Below are 14,300 nucleotides of genomic sequence, written 5' to 3'. Positions count from 1 at the left end.
TATCTAACACAGAGAGACGTCCTGGCCAGTACACACAAACACAAAGCCAGGAGTCAAGGGCATCTCTGCCTGTGACATTTCAGATTAGAAAAACAAACCTCAGTGCATGTGATACTGAGGGTAAATACAGCAGACTGAAGCCCAGGCCTGTTAGTTGGTTTGTACTTCATGGCACAGGTTAGTGTATGGAGATGGAAATCTAATTTAATCTTACCAATACGGCGAAATAAGGATGCCTGTGTTTTCAAAGATGGCATAAAGAGGAAAACTAAATTTAAAGTAGTTTAATCAATTATAAAAGAAAAAAGATTGCGAACCAGCTGAGGTCACACATCTTACATTCAATCAAAACCTACATTAAAAAGTATCAAACTCCTTGTTTCGGTGGTGTTCAAACTACAATCTATAGGTCAGGTGCAGCCTGTGATCAATTTCTAATTTGCCTGTGCAATATTCCAAATCAAATGGCATAATTATTGCATTAGAATATATACAGTGTGTGCTTCAAATATTAAATAAAAAATATTAAATATTAATTCAAATATAGTACTTCTTGGTTTCAAAACATTTTGACCAAAAGAATTGGTTGTCATGCATTTAAATTAAGACAAAAGTGTAAATGGTACATAGATTGACAACCGATTTAATGAAAATATCTTGATTTTTACTCCTTGATGAATAAAGACAAAAGGATCACTAAAACAAACAGCACCATGAATCATGCTCCTTTGTTATTTAAGTACTCCGTGTCAATATATATACTTTAAAGAGCAACCAGGCTAATCATCTTAAAGCACCAATGACTGATGATTTGCTTTGCAGGCCACTGATTGAAAGCTGTGATGAAGGCAGATATTTTCTTTAAATATATATAATCACTGGGAATATCTTAATCAAGATTGGACTGGTTTTACTAATTTAAATACACTAAAGGAGAGGTTGATCAGTGTCCCTGATCTTTTTTTTCAAGAAGTGGTTCTTAGTGAAAGAATTGTGGATAACCCTGCTTTATAAGAAGGTACGGTTCTGTAGTTCTATCTGTGGAAGAAGTAATAATTTAGGGCTGCCCTAAAACTTACAATCTAGTTATGTAAGGCACTTAAATATTTGCTAAAAAATTTCCATACTACCTTTTTAAATGGGACATATTTCACATTTTTAAGACAAGTTTATACTGGCCTCAGAGGTCCCCAAAACATGCCTGTGAAGTTTGTTGCTGAAAAATACTCTAGTACTGGATTTTTGCACGTCTAAAAACCCCTCTGTTTCAGTCATTCTCAGAACAAGCCGTTTCTGTGTCTGTGGCTTTAAATGTTACTGATCTGTCTAATTCCGCCCCTGGCCACACCCCTCTCAGGGAATGGATGTGGCACTCCTGATGTTACAATGTTACATGCATCTATCGAAAGCTAAGGACCTGACTGGGATTTGAACCATCAATGTCCCAGACCAAAGTCAGCAGGGTAACCCACTGAGCTATATAGCATCTCAGCTAGCAGCTGAGAGGAAGATCAGGCAAAGAGGGTGGAACTTTCTTCCAAGCGGGGAGGGCCAGCCAAACCTGGGGGCGGTGATAATTTCCGGTGGTGGAAAAATTGGGGGGGGGGGGGGTTCTGATTCCAGGGGAATCAATAAAACCTGAAATAGTGATTTTTGCATAATATTTCCCCTTTAAATGTAACATATCCCCACTTCCAGGGCTGTATTGATTAAGTCCATTATAGATCAGCACACAATATTTTCTAACCATTAACTTACAAGGGGACTCAACACAAAGACACCTGCTGACACACATATGAAAATGCAGTCTCCCGCTCTTCATTACTTGCTTTTTTGGCGTAAACCACACCCAGTCAGGCCAGATTATAATGCCATTATTGAGCATCACTACTTGATACTGTGCGTACATTTCTACTTTTGTCTGAGACTTGATAAAAACAAAAAATATTGATGTTTCTCTGATGATTTTGGGCTGTGCAGTATACCGCTTTATCTGTTCTGAGATAACAAAAGAGGAAAAGTAGCGCATTGGGATTTAATTTAATGGTGGCTGGAAATACAGCTGAAAGGCACAATATTAAAACAAAAAAAACACACATGCCTTTAAAAAGCCATCTGTCTACCATAATTTAAGTTTTTATAAAAAGCAGAGTTATTTTCATTTGGCAGATTCTGCTGATGTGAGAGCATCATCAGGCACATTTAGGAAGAAAAACAAAGCAGTCTAAAACACCCCAAACAGCATCAAACGTTTCCAGCAGACCACCTCCTCAGTCTGTTTTTCTCACCTGGTTGTTAAGGAAGGACTCGGCCTGTTTGACATCTCGAAGGAACAGGTGGAAAATGTGCGCCTGGACTAGAACTTCCCTCCTGCTCTCCCACATCTCCAGAAGTTTGTTCCAGCCAACATCTAGCTTCTGGAGCCACTGTTGCAGGGCGGCCTGAGGGAGAGGAGCCTCCTCCGACTCTAGCAGCTCATTCATGGCCTGCAGGCGCTCATAGTCCTCTTCGTACCTGCACAGAAGTCAACAGCCATAACTTTAATTACTCTGAGCATCTGATGTTTTCTAGACATTTTAGGACTACATGACATAGATCCTTAAATAACACACCGCCCGATCTCCTCTTTTAGAGCTGCGTGTTTGTTGATGAGTTTCTCCGCCTCTTCAAGATCGTTAGGTAGCTGGTCTGAGGCGGCAGACGTCTGCGTCTGGACCAACCAGGTGAGGAATGAGTCCAGGTCCTGACAGAAAGGGGAAAAGAACATGGTTTATGATAATTACATCTTAATATTAATGTAAAGTGGTAACATCTTTTGACTTTATAACTACATCTAATTACCTCCGCCGAGGAGGTCATGTGATCGGGAGGGTTTGTTAGTTTGTTTGTTAGTAACATAACTCAAAAAGTTATGGATGGATTTGATGAAATTTTCAGGAAATGTCACAAATGGCAAAAGGGAGAACTGATTAGATTTTGGGAGTGGTCCGGATCACCATCTGGATCCACGAATTTTTTAAAGGATTCTTTATTATTGGGAGATAGGACTAATGGCAGAGGTCTGCGCTCTCCGACTGCTTTTCTAGTTTTATTAATATTTTGATAACTGAGATTCCCCTGTCACTCTGATATCTCAGCAAGGAAGATAAAGCATGATATGGTTACATGTCTAAGTCTTAAACAACATACAACTATTTACTGTATAAAGCACCTGAGGTTTTGTTAACCTACTTGAAAGAAATTGTATTATAAATCCCAAACCTGATTAAACACTTCTTATTTAAATGTGGAATGTAATAATTTGTTTTGTGTTTCACTATGTTAATGTGATTGCATCATTCATGGAACTGAATATTTTAAGAAACAGACTAAATGGGCCAGGTTTTCAAACATGTTTTTTTTTTTTCTTTCTTTTAAGATTTATTTTTGGGTCTTTATTTGATAGAGGAAGGACAGTGGATAGACTCGGAAACATGGAAGAGAGTGGTGAGAGACATGCAGTAAAGGGCCACAGGCCGCATTTGAACCTGGGTCACCCGCATACATGGGGAGCACCTTTAATCTCTAAGCCACCTGCGCCCCCTTAACCACGTTTTTTTTGGATAGTACACTAAAAATCTGACCCTGCATAAAAACTTTAATTCATCAACATCAAAGTTGCTACAAATCTTTCACATATATAAGACTATGATTAAAAAAAAAGCTCCCAGTGATTTATAATAAAGAAAATGATTTTTTTTCTATAGGTTAAAAACAGTGAATTAAGCTGTTTTTCTAGTTTGAAGTGAACAGCTGCTGCAGCTGAGTTCACCAGCTTATGAGGATCGGGGCAGTAAGACTCCAGTTTGATTTGAAATGCTGAGTTTTTAACATGGTTTCTGACATTATCTGACAGGTGGTTAGCTGTTTATTGTAATGGTCAGTTGGTGTTTTCTGTGGAGGATGTTATTTGGCTGTTGTGTGGTATTAATTCATGAGCTAGCATGAAGCTAAGTGTTTTCATTCATTTTTTAGACACAGTGTGTATACTAAAAACAACTACAAACTACAAACAACAAACTACTGTATATATGTAAGAAAGAGCTGATCAGGTTTTTCATTATGTTTGTTTAAACAACTAACATACAGATAAAAAATAATCACTTTTAATAGTCATTTTCACAGTCTGATCACATTTAACATCAGGTGTAACATAATGAAGTAAACAACAGCTCAGGTTTACAATCAAGGGCGGCTTCTACTATCTTGGACTCGGGTCAGAACTCGGACAGAAATACGTAACCCATTGGGACAAACATATAGTAAAACAACACTGCTCTTGCACAGCACAGTAGCTCCATATATGATTAGATTTAAAGCTAATGGAGAGTTAGCTTTTGTAATATGTGAGAAAACTTTAGCTGTTTGCTAAATAAACTGAAATGCTGCCACTGTTCTTGCAGTCTCAGTCATCCCCACTGTTTGTTTTCATATCTGACATCTATCCTCTGTGTTTTTGAACTTTGTGAAAGCAAAAAATTCAACACCCCACTCTAAAGATTTGTAAGCTCACTGCTTTGGCATAGAAGCATCTGCTGAAAGCTTGAAAGGCCTCCTGTGCACAGTTACAGTTGCAAACATTGGATTGTGTGTGATCATTTTGGGGAGGGGCTTAGTGAAGGGTCAGTTGTACATGTATCATGGGCTCGGATCTCAAACTTGATACCACTCTGAACAATGTGAAGCATTGGCTGTTTTGCAGTTCCATAAATTTAATCATGACTTTCATAATAAATGTCTTTTTCAGATTTTAAGTTTGAAACGATAAATAACTCCAAGCAGTCACCTTATTAAAATCATTCTGTTTTTAAAAAGTTAGTTATCAGTTTGTCAGTTACAGGCAGGATTCACAGGGATGGATCTTAATAAAACAGTCAGTTTCCATTGTCTAACAGCAGTAGTCAATCAGGATGATCATTTACCTGTATGAAGCTTTGCAGCCTGCTCGCCACCATCAGTGAGTCTTCACAGCCTTGCAGAGTGTGTTTAAGCTCTTCCCACTCCACACTGATACCATCAAATGGAACTAGTACCTCCATGGCCCGACTTCCATGGACAGTTGCCAGATGCTCTGCCTCTTCCTACATTTAGGACAGTACAGGTAAAGAAAATAGGAGTACCAAAGTTAAAGCCTAAATAGTTTCTTCTTTATTGTGTGTGTTTTTTTAATGTATTTTTCATGAGTCCTGACCTGCAGATGTAGCAGTTTGGGCTCCAGAACAGACAAGGCTCCCTCCATGGTGGAGAGACGTCTCTGCAGAGCCAGGACTCCTCCCAGGTCGCTGCCCATGTACTGAGTAGCATCGATGGCCTTTCTCTTTTCCTGGATCTGGGACTTGATCTCAGCACACTCCAGCAGGTAGTTCTGCAGGCGTAACATCGAGTTCAGCTGATCCTTCTTCTGCTCGACCAGCTCCACAATGCTGTTCCACCTGACAAGACATTAAAAAAGCAGCATACAGTCATACTACAAGTAGAGTTTGAGGGGGCTGAAGAGAGTGGGATGTGGTTCTGTCAAGGATGACTGTGTAAAGATAGATACCATTTACTATACTTTGTATTCATGCTCATTTCAGAACATTTTGTTTAATCATGAGAAGTTATCCAGAAATATGCAGGATCAGATTTATCATTTCCTTCCACAAAAATCTTTTTTCTTTTTTATACTAATAAGGTAGAAAAATGTTTAAATGAAAGACTACCAGGCTTGGAATATGACCCTGTTCGTGCACATGACCAAAAAAGAAGAAATGCAGCAAATATGGAAAGCTGCCAATGTTATCTGAGTTGTTTTGTATTTACAGAAAAGTTTCTGGGTTAAGTGAAGTTAAAAGTCAAGCCAGCTTACTTGATGCTTTCTATTAAAAGTCATGTTACCACAATACTGTTAGGACCCGACATGACCTCTTTAGATTAATGTAAGTCATCTGATTCTGTTTTCTCTCTGCTCTGCTGTGGTTTCAGCCCAGGCCTCAACTGCTTACCATATCGTCATACAATATGCTATCCTGATTCAGATCCAGACCAGCATGTCTCAATACACATTCATTCAGCCAAGAATCACATGCTAATATGCTAAGATACATACAAACACACACACACACACATCCTTTGACTGTAATGAGGTAATGGCAGGATCACTGAGAGGCAGACAGAGTGCTCAGCAGGCAGGAAAGAAAACAGCTTGGTGACACTGATCTCAGAGCTGCAGTAGTTGTCTCATATAATCAGAATAATTATCAGCTTATTGGACAAATTACCTCTACTCTGTGCAAACATTAAAAATAAGACAGATAACATTTAAACTCATATGTGAAAGACAAGAAGGTGACAGAGTAACAGCTAAGATATTTTTCTGTGTGCAACAGGCTCATTGCTTCACAAAAAATTAAACATTTAAATGGATGTAAACAGAGAAGAGATGATGGATAAGTCTATGTAATGCCAATTAAGACACCAAGCAATTTGTTTTATTTATCATTTGTTTACCAAAATGAAATATAAGCATCTAAATATTCACTCCATAGTGCACTATGAAGTGAATTTTGTTGTGGTGTCCAAATCCTGCTTGAATGTTGTCATACCCTGTATAGTGCTCTCGTTCTATCAGTGCACTGTGAAAAGTATTTAGGACTGAACATCACTATCTCAGCAATATTTCTCATCACTCAATGTAAATCTTTAAGAACCAGGCAGATGGATGAGAGGAGTGCAGCCAGTGAATCTTTATAACACAGAAACACAGAACACAATAGGGCTGGGCAGTTAATCAAAATTTAGATTACAATCCAATATGGCCTGCTACAATTTTCAAAACCCAGAATGTGCAATATTTCTTTAATTAGAAATGTGTGTCAAAATACCAGCTTAAAACGTTTTTTGCAGCAGAAATGTTATCCCTATACATCATGCAATCATTTATTATCCTTTTAACAGTATACAAAAAATCCTACTTTCCTCATTTTTGAGAGGAAAAATGAGAATGACATAAAAATGATCACTCCCTCCAATGAAACAGTTCATATCGATTTTGCAATATGACTCCAAATAATCACAATTTGATTTTTATTTTCTAAATTGTTTAGCCCTAATTTAATCCAATTGTGTCAGTGATAATATAGAATGTTTAATGCTTGTTGTTGCTGAAAAATACACAAGATGATGAACTTAAAAAATAATTGAATATCAAATTACAATAGCAATGTTTGGGGAAAATCTCAACTAGATTAATTTCCCAAATAATTCAGCCCTGAACCACAACAGTTCATATTTTGAGGTATTCTCTTTTAAACCAAACTGATGAATCTGTTTTAATTAAGTGTAAGGGTTTACATTGGAGTAAAAGAAATGTATAATGTTGATGACAGGTGATAGAAAAATTTCTGCATGCACAAATTAAAGAGATGTGACATGAAAATTGGGGATGCAAGATATTGAATTTTTGCTGATATTTACAAAAACATTTACTGAATATCTATATCAATATCAAAATGTTGTTTGGTCCTTAAACCAAACAATTTAAAGTTCCAAGATAAACAAATTACCACACTTTAGTCCTTAAAACTCACTTTTAAGTCTAAGGAATGCCGATAAATAAAAAGACTTAAGCTGAAGTAGATTTGTTGGTCCAGCCTAAAACTCAACTTCCTTATTTGTTTGCATGGTCAATATTTACAGCTGATACAGGCAGATTTTTACAGACAAAATACTGATTGTAAATGTGAACTTATCTGCTGATAAGCTATTATTTGCAAATACAATATCATACCGATAATATCATGCATCCCAAATGAAAAGCTGTACCATTATTTTTGCTAAAACTCAAAAGACATTTAAGACACTTACAGACATTTTTATTGTGAAAGTACCATCAGTATATTATTAGTTAACCATGATGTCCTATTGGTATTTATTTTCCATCCCTGGCCATTGATGCAACATGTTTTAGTAGTGCAACAGCAATGACGTCATTGTTTGCAGCTACAGTAGTGTCTCAACAGATTTAAATTTTGCCTTTGAGTTTCCTGTAAAGTCCACTGTAGAAAGCTCTTTATGTAGGGAATAGGGAATAAGGAATGAGTGATTTCTGACACAAACCTTGATTTTTACTCATTATATTTCTTAAAATGAATAAGATATTATGAAGAGTTCCTATATGAAAACTCAATTTGAAATACAGATTTTGTGATGTTAAAAGATAAAACAGGTTAAACTGTGAACACAAAAAATATAAACTATGACCAGAGTAAGATACTGGAAATATTTCCATTTTTGTTTACAGTAGAATATTTTCTGTTTCACTGGTGTTTATTTGCAGTTCACATATTTGTTAAAGTGAATTTACAAACAACACCCCTCTGTTATTTCAGTCTTAATCTAACTACAGTAAAGACATTTTTGGCTCAACTGAAGTCAAAATTTAAATAACTCACACTTTAAAATTTGATAAGAGCAGAGAATGTTTATTTAGTGCGTTTCTTCTTATTTTTACTCTCCATTGGCCTCATTCTTACTGAGGCAGCCAGCACAGATGGTCACCCTGAGACCGACATTATGTGCCAAGGTCACAAGACCCATGAGCACCAGGCCGTCATGGATTCTGCTGCCAGACGTAACAGTGGTCAGTGAACATGAGTGAGACACGTATCAGAGGGCTGACCTGGCTGGACGTTAAGAGTAAATTAGCATGTCGGCCAAACAGAAATCTCTCTTTGCTTCAGTTTGGAGTAAATAGGACAGAGATGTGATAAACCAAAGCCCCATTTACCTGCACAGTACACATTCTGCTCTCTGCATGCAGCACAAATCTTTAAATTCACCTAATTAATTTCTCTTAATAACAGTTTAAAAATCAAATGGAAACCCTCTTTATGTCTGATTCAGGAAAAGTTTGTGCTGCATTTGCAGACACAAAATGAGACAAAAAGAAGCCTGCATTTTACAAAGCACACACAAATGTTGATAATATCCACACACTGCAATGCCAAGCAGACAGTGTCCTGGGTTGCTGTCCCATTTTTAAGCACCTAAGTAAGGAAATAATCAAAAGTTTGGCACAAAATCACCCCCTACCTGTGCAAATAAGCCTTGTTGCAAGTGCCATCTGATTCCCAAAGACCAGTGCTAATTGCCAGGCAGTTTTAGTGATGCTACCTTACACAACTGAGACCAGTGTATAAATCCCTCTCTACTAGCTTACCCTGACTCATTAAAAGGTCAAGTTGGGATAAATAAATGAGCGGTATCACAGGCAGCTTCACTTTCATAAAAGCATTAAGACCAACAGTTGGCCTAAATGCTCTTGGTGTATATTCAGTGTCTGTGTGATGACAGATTTTGGAATTATTTACACTTTTTGTTACTTGAATTTTTAATCATCTAAGGTGCCACTGCTTTAAAAAATGTAAAAAAGGCTTACCATGTTTTGCACACCCATCAACATTAATGGCGCCTTATGCTTCCAAACACGTTTTTTCCTGTTGGAATGAGATTTCTTGACCCAGGTGTGGATGCATGTCCCTGTCCTTCATCAGAAAGGACTCTGAGTTATCAGTCTGAAATTTGGAGTTTTTTTTCCATCTGTCATTGTTGTGTCTACTAGGATCTTTGTCAAAAGTCAAAGATTTGTCACAGTTGCAATCACAGGTCCAAATTTCTAACTCTGCGTTTTGCTAGTGCCAGCACATAATTAATGCAAATTCTTTAGTGGATAGGGTACTAAAATGAAGCTGATTGTAGGTGGTAATTCTGCACAGATTAAAGTCTGTGTGCTCAACTCATGGCTCTTGAGCCACATGTGGCTCTTTTGTGACAACTCCTGGCTCTTTAATGACTTGCTTGGAAAAATACTTCCTGCCGAAAACCTTAAAAAAGAGAAATTCTGAACTCAGAAATTATCAACTGCAACTCACATCAGTTTGTTTCCCAAACGGATACAGCAGGCTTTAAATGTCAAATTTAACTGTCAGCTTTATTTTTTGCCTGTATATTTCCATTGAATCTTTTCAAAAAAGAAAATTAAAGACAAATAAACGATTCTTGAGAAAAGGTACAAAACATGTTCCAAACTTGACTTTGTTCTTTTCTTTTACAACAGTAATTTGAAGTGGATTTTTGTAGGTCTAAACTAAGAGCTGTGTAGAAATAGATTTCTACTTTAGCATTTTTTTCCCAAAAAAATGACTTTTTTGCCCATCATATCTTGATTTTTGTCAATTCCATTGGACAAACCAAAATATATTTAATTTCTATTTCATCAATTCAATATGAATGCCATGTTTTCAGTTATCTAATACTGATATTCAGTAGAGATAGTTGGTAATGTCATTAGAATTATTTTTCTCTTATTTTTTAATTTTTTCACTCCTATGAAGTGTTATCTCTGAATTTCATGATTTTCCAACTTAATGATAAATATCAACCATATTAAACTAATATTTTTAAACCATTTAGTTATCATTTCCTATTGATTAGCTTGTATTTCAACAAAAAAAGCTAAATATAATGATTAGAGGGCAATGTATTTTTTGTAAAATGAACAAAACCATCATCTGATGGAGCTGACAATGGAAATAAATGTGATGGCTTAAACTAGCTGTTAAATAATTATCTTAATTGACTACAGGAAGAAAAATGAAAATGAAAGGCAAAACCAAGCTCTCTGCATGCTCTGATTAATATATTTAGCAATTTTTTGATTCACACCCCCAGGTTTGGTTGTGGCGCTTGCAAAGGCATCTTTTCAACAATTTGGCTCTTTGGTTGAGCAGGGTTGAGTAACACTGCCCTGAGTGTTTAGTGCCTCTGTAATCAGCACTTTGTTAGTAGATATCATGGTTTACCACTTCTTTTTTTTTTTTTCTTTTTTTTTTTTTTTTGACTGGAAAAAAAACATTCCTGTTGTTATTGACCTGATGACCAAGTTAGCTTGCAGGAGAGCTCTTTGTAGCTATCACTTTTGAAGTAGAAAAGTATTATACAAGTAATCCTCAGTCACCTAGCGGGGTTTTTACAAAAATGTTGATAGCAGTGGTTGTAGTTACAGAAAAATGTAATGCAATGTAAGAGTAGAGGGAAAGTACCAGGCTGTCCAATGCAGTTGTACTCATTAATGTCAGTGGAAGCACAATAGATTATTGAAATTCTGATGGTGGTATTGAAACACCACTTGTTGTTGTGACGATTCTTGCTGTGAAGTCAGTGTTGCTTCAGTACCTGGAATTGAGATGGTCCTGACATCCTCTGACTTCTGTAGAAGATGGATGACCTCCATCCAGAAGCTGCTGAACTATTTGGTTAACATCCAGGATCCTTCCCATGAGGCTGTTCATCTCCTGGTCCAGACTCTCAAACCTTAAGCAAACAGCATTGTGGGATAAAATAGGACATTCAGTGGGTTAGGAGTTTTTTTTGTATTGATCTGCAGCTTTCAAACTTTCAAACAGAAGAGGAATGACTTGGTGCCTTGTGTTTTAATCTTTGCCCCCTTCCTAACCTGTGTGCCACCACCTCCACATCCTCCATCTTCTCTGGGACCTCCATCTTGTCGAGCCACTGCTCCTTTTCATCAATCCACAGCTCACAGGCATTGACCTCACTGAACATGCGGTAAACTGCAAGAGCATCATGGAGCCACTGCTGCCTGAGCACCGCCACCTCAATCACCTCTGTATAAAGCTGCTCCACCTCTCCCATTCGCACCTGTGACTCCTGCAGGTAGAAGAGGAATAACACAGAGAGACAAAAAGTAAGAGAGACAATATAAAAATACTTGACATTATAAATCCTTTCCCTGGTCCTGATACCCACCTCCTGCTCACGGTATCTCAGAGGCAGCGCTATCATGTGTTTGCGAAGTGCCACTACATGTACACGGTGTTTGTCAATGGCCTCGCTGACCCCTCTGTGTTTCTTTAGCAGGGACTGGGTGGAATACTCATCATGACCAAAGTCTTCACTAGAGACCAGGCGATAAGCATCCTGCAGCCAGGCCACTAGGTCATCTGTCTCAGTTGAGAACTGAAAAAAGGTTAGCGCCTCCTGCAGGTGGCCAAGACGCTGTGCAGCCTGGTCTTCCAGCCTCTTCCACTCACTCTTCACTTCCATGATGCGCTCCTGGATCCCTGCTGTGCCAAAACTCTGATCACTGAGGATCTGCTTTCCTTGCTTCATGGTGTTCTAGAGTAGAGAGGAAGGATGAATGAGAATAGGACAGGGTACATGTGTTGCTATTTCACAGTATGTACAAGTGAGAAGACACACTGGCCAACATTTTGGTTTTAGTTTATTCTAAAGTATACAAGTCATGTCTTTTTTATTGCAGTTACGTTTTTATTTGAGAATGACTGATGGACCAGTAATATGGCCATGAAACCTATTTAATTTGGAAAAATTATGACTATCCAAGTCATGGCACAAAGTAGTAGAGCAATGCAAAAACAGCAGCATGATTTCATGTTTTGTCATAAAGAGATGAAATATCATAAACGCTATACTAAAATCTGAAAAAAAAAAAAAAAAAAACACACCAGATTGGCTGAATGTTATTGCCTGTGTCTTAGTAGACAATCTCTTTTCCATGTGGCATTTCACAAAAATAAAAGATCATATGGAAGATAAACTATAAGGTAAACCTGAACTGAAATCACACACAGTAAGGGAACTCTGACAATCTAAAAAAAAAAACCCACACAATCATACACACCTGCAGCAGTGACCGGTGAGCCAGCAGCTCTCCTGCGAGTGTTTTGTGTTTTTGAAGTAACCTTAACACACTGCTCAGGTCCTTCCCATAACCCTGGGCTCCCAGGATGGAGCTCTTCTCCCTGATCCAGCCTTCTGACTCCTCAAGCTCCTAACAAGCAACAGAAAGACAGACAGGGTTGTAAAGCAATGACAAGGAAAAAGATTAATACAAGTTTGATTGATATATTAATTACACATTAATGGGGTATGTTGATATATCATGACTGATATATAAATCACTGACATTTTGTGTTTTTATCTTTGAATGCAGTCAGGAACCAAGAACATTAAGTTGTTGTTCTACATACTAACACCATTTTTTTTATTTGTTTATTTTTTGATTTCATTTCATCTTTATTTTTCATTTGCCTTATCCCTGTGTTTGTGAAACAATTTTTAGCAAGCGCTTTAAAATTGCATAAAGCTTTATTGACTTACTCACTTACTTATCTTTACTCCAAATTGTTTACAAATCACTACATGAGGTGGATTTGAATGTTGTAACATTGGTTTTGCAATCTCTGTGCTCCCATTCAGGGCTATGGAGTCTGTGCAGAATATTCAGTCCAGTTTGTGTCCATTTGAGGTGTATACTGTACATGCAAGACCCCAAACCACACCTTCTAGGTGTATTAGTCCAACTTTGAGAAATTAACCATAAATCACAGATGGAATATTAATTCTTACCTGCATTTTACATGTCCAGTTTAGACTTGACACTAACACGATGATTTGACTTTTTCAGAGGACATGTAAATGTACTGACTGACACATATACCACATCTGGCTGAAGTATTTTACCTGAATGAAGGCCCACAGTTGTCTCGACTCCTCAAGCTCTGAGCGTCTTTTAGCTGCCAGTTGTTTTAGCTCCTCCAGACAGGAGGAAACATGGTTAACACGGTTACAGATCACCTGTGGGTCACATGGTTGGTAGCCTGAAAGACAAAATAAGAAAAAAAAAAAAGATTTCTGACAATGAAAAGACAGAACCACACAACTGCACGCACTTCACGAAACTGTTTAACTGTTTAATTCATAAATAAGCATTTTCAAAAATTAAGAAAAGCTGTGTATATTTACAATAGGATGTGGCATGCAAGAATATGAGATATGTCCGCTGTATACCCTCTAGAGTAGTGAATTTGAGTGCAGCAGTGTTGAGTGTCTCGACCCTCTCAGCTTGTACAGCGATGTCGGCTTCCTGAAGGCTGTGTTTCTGCAGCAGGTCATCAACCTCCAGAAGATGCTTCCCGAAGTCCTTTGACAGCAGTTGGACCTGAGACATAGCAGAGATGAGGGGAGAAGAGAGCAATGTGACTAAATTAAAATCTGTTACTACAACTTTTTTTCCCTATCTTCTTTCTCCTTCTGTCTTCTGTCTATATACAGATATCACATAAGTTTTCTTTAGTTTTTTTCTGTTTTCCAAATAAAGATTTCCTCTTTCTCTCTGATGACATGTATTTCTGATCTTTCCATTTCTCACTCTTTAGAGTATTTACTGTCCTTCACTT

The 14,300-nt window shown here is 37.5% G+C and overlaps 1 protein-coding gene across 1 annotated transcript in view; it reads right to left on the bottom strand.

Annotated features, from left to right (window-relative positions):
* LOC121520042 (spectrin beta chain, non-erythrocytic 4-like) overlaps window positions 1–14,300 on the bottom strand; it is a 117,067-nt gene that overhangs the window by 68,619 nt on the left and 34,148 nt on the right. The window contains exons 13-22 of the mRNA XM_041803267.1: window positions 13,912–14,062; window positions 13,585–13,721; window positions 12,743–12,892; window positions 11,848–12,216; window positions 11,534–11,748; window positions 11,254–11,391; window positions 5,231–5,471; window positions 4,962–5,120; window positions 2,613–2,743; window positions 2,289–2,514 (exon numbers count right to left, since the gene is read on the bottom strand). Of these exons, the coding sequence (XP_041659201.1) occupies window positions 2,289–2,514; window positions 2,613–2,743; window positions 4,962–5,120; window positions 5,231–5,471; window positions 11,254–11,391; window positions 11,534–11,748; window positions 11,848–12,216; window positions 12,743–12,892; window positions 13,585–13,721; window positions 13,912–14,062 (1,917 nt within the window). The remainder of the gene's footprint in view (window positions 1–2,288; window positions 2,515–2,612; window positions 2,744–4,961; window positions 5,121–5,230; window positions 5,472–11,253; window positions 11,392–11,533; window positions 11,749–11,847; window positions 12,217–12,742; window positions 12,893–13,584; window positions 13,722–13,911; window positions 14,063–14,300) is intronic.

Source organism: Cheilinus undulatus, linkage group 2, assembly GCF_018320785.1.
Source record: "Cheilinus undulatus linkage group 2, ASM1832078v1, whole genome shotgun sequence".
Lineage (NCBI taxonomy): Eukaryota > Metazoa > Chordata > Actinopteri > Labriformes > Labridae > Cheilinus > Cheilinus undulatus.
Note: the sequence above shows the minus strand (reverse complement) of the source record. Positions and strands in the feature narration are given on the sequence as shown.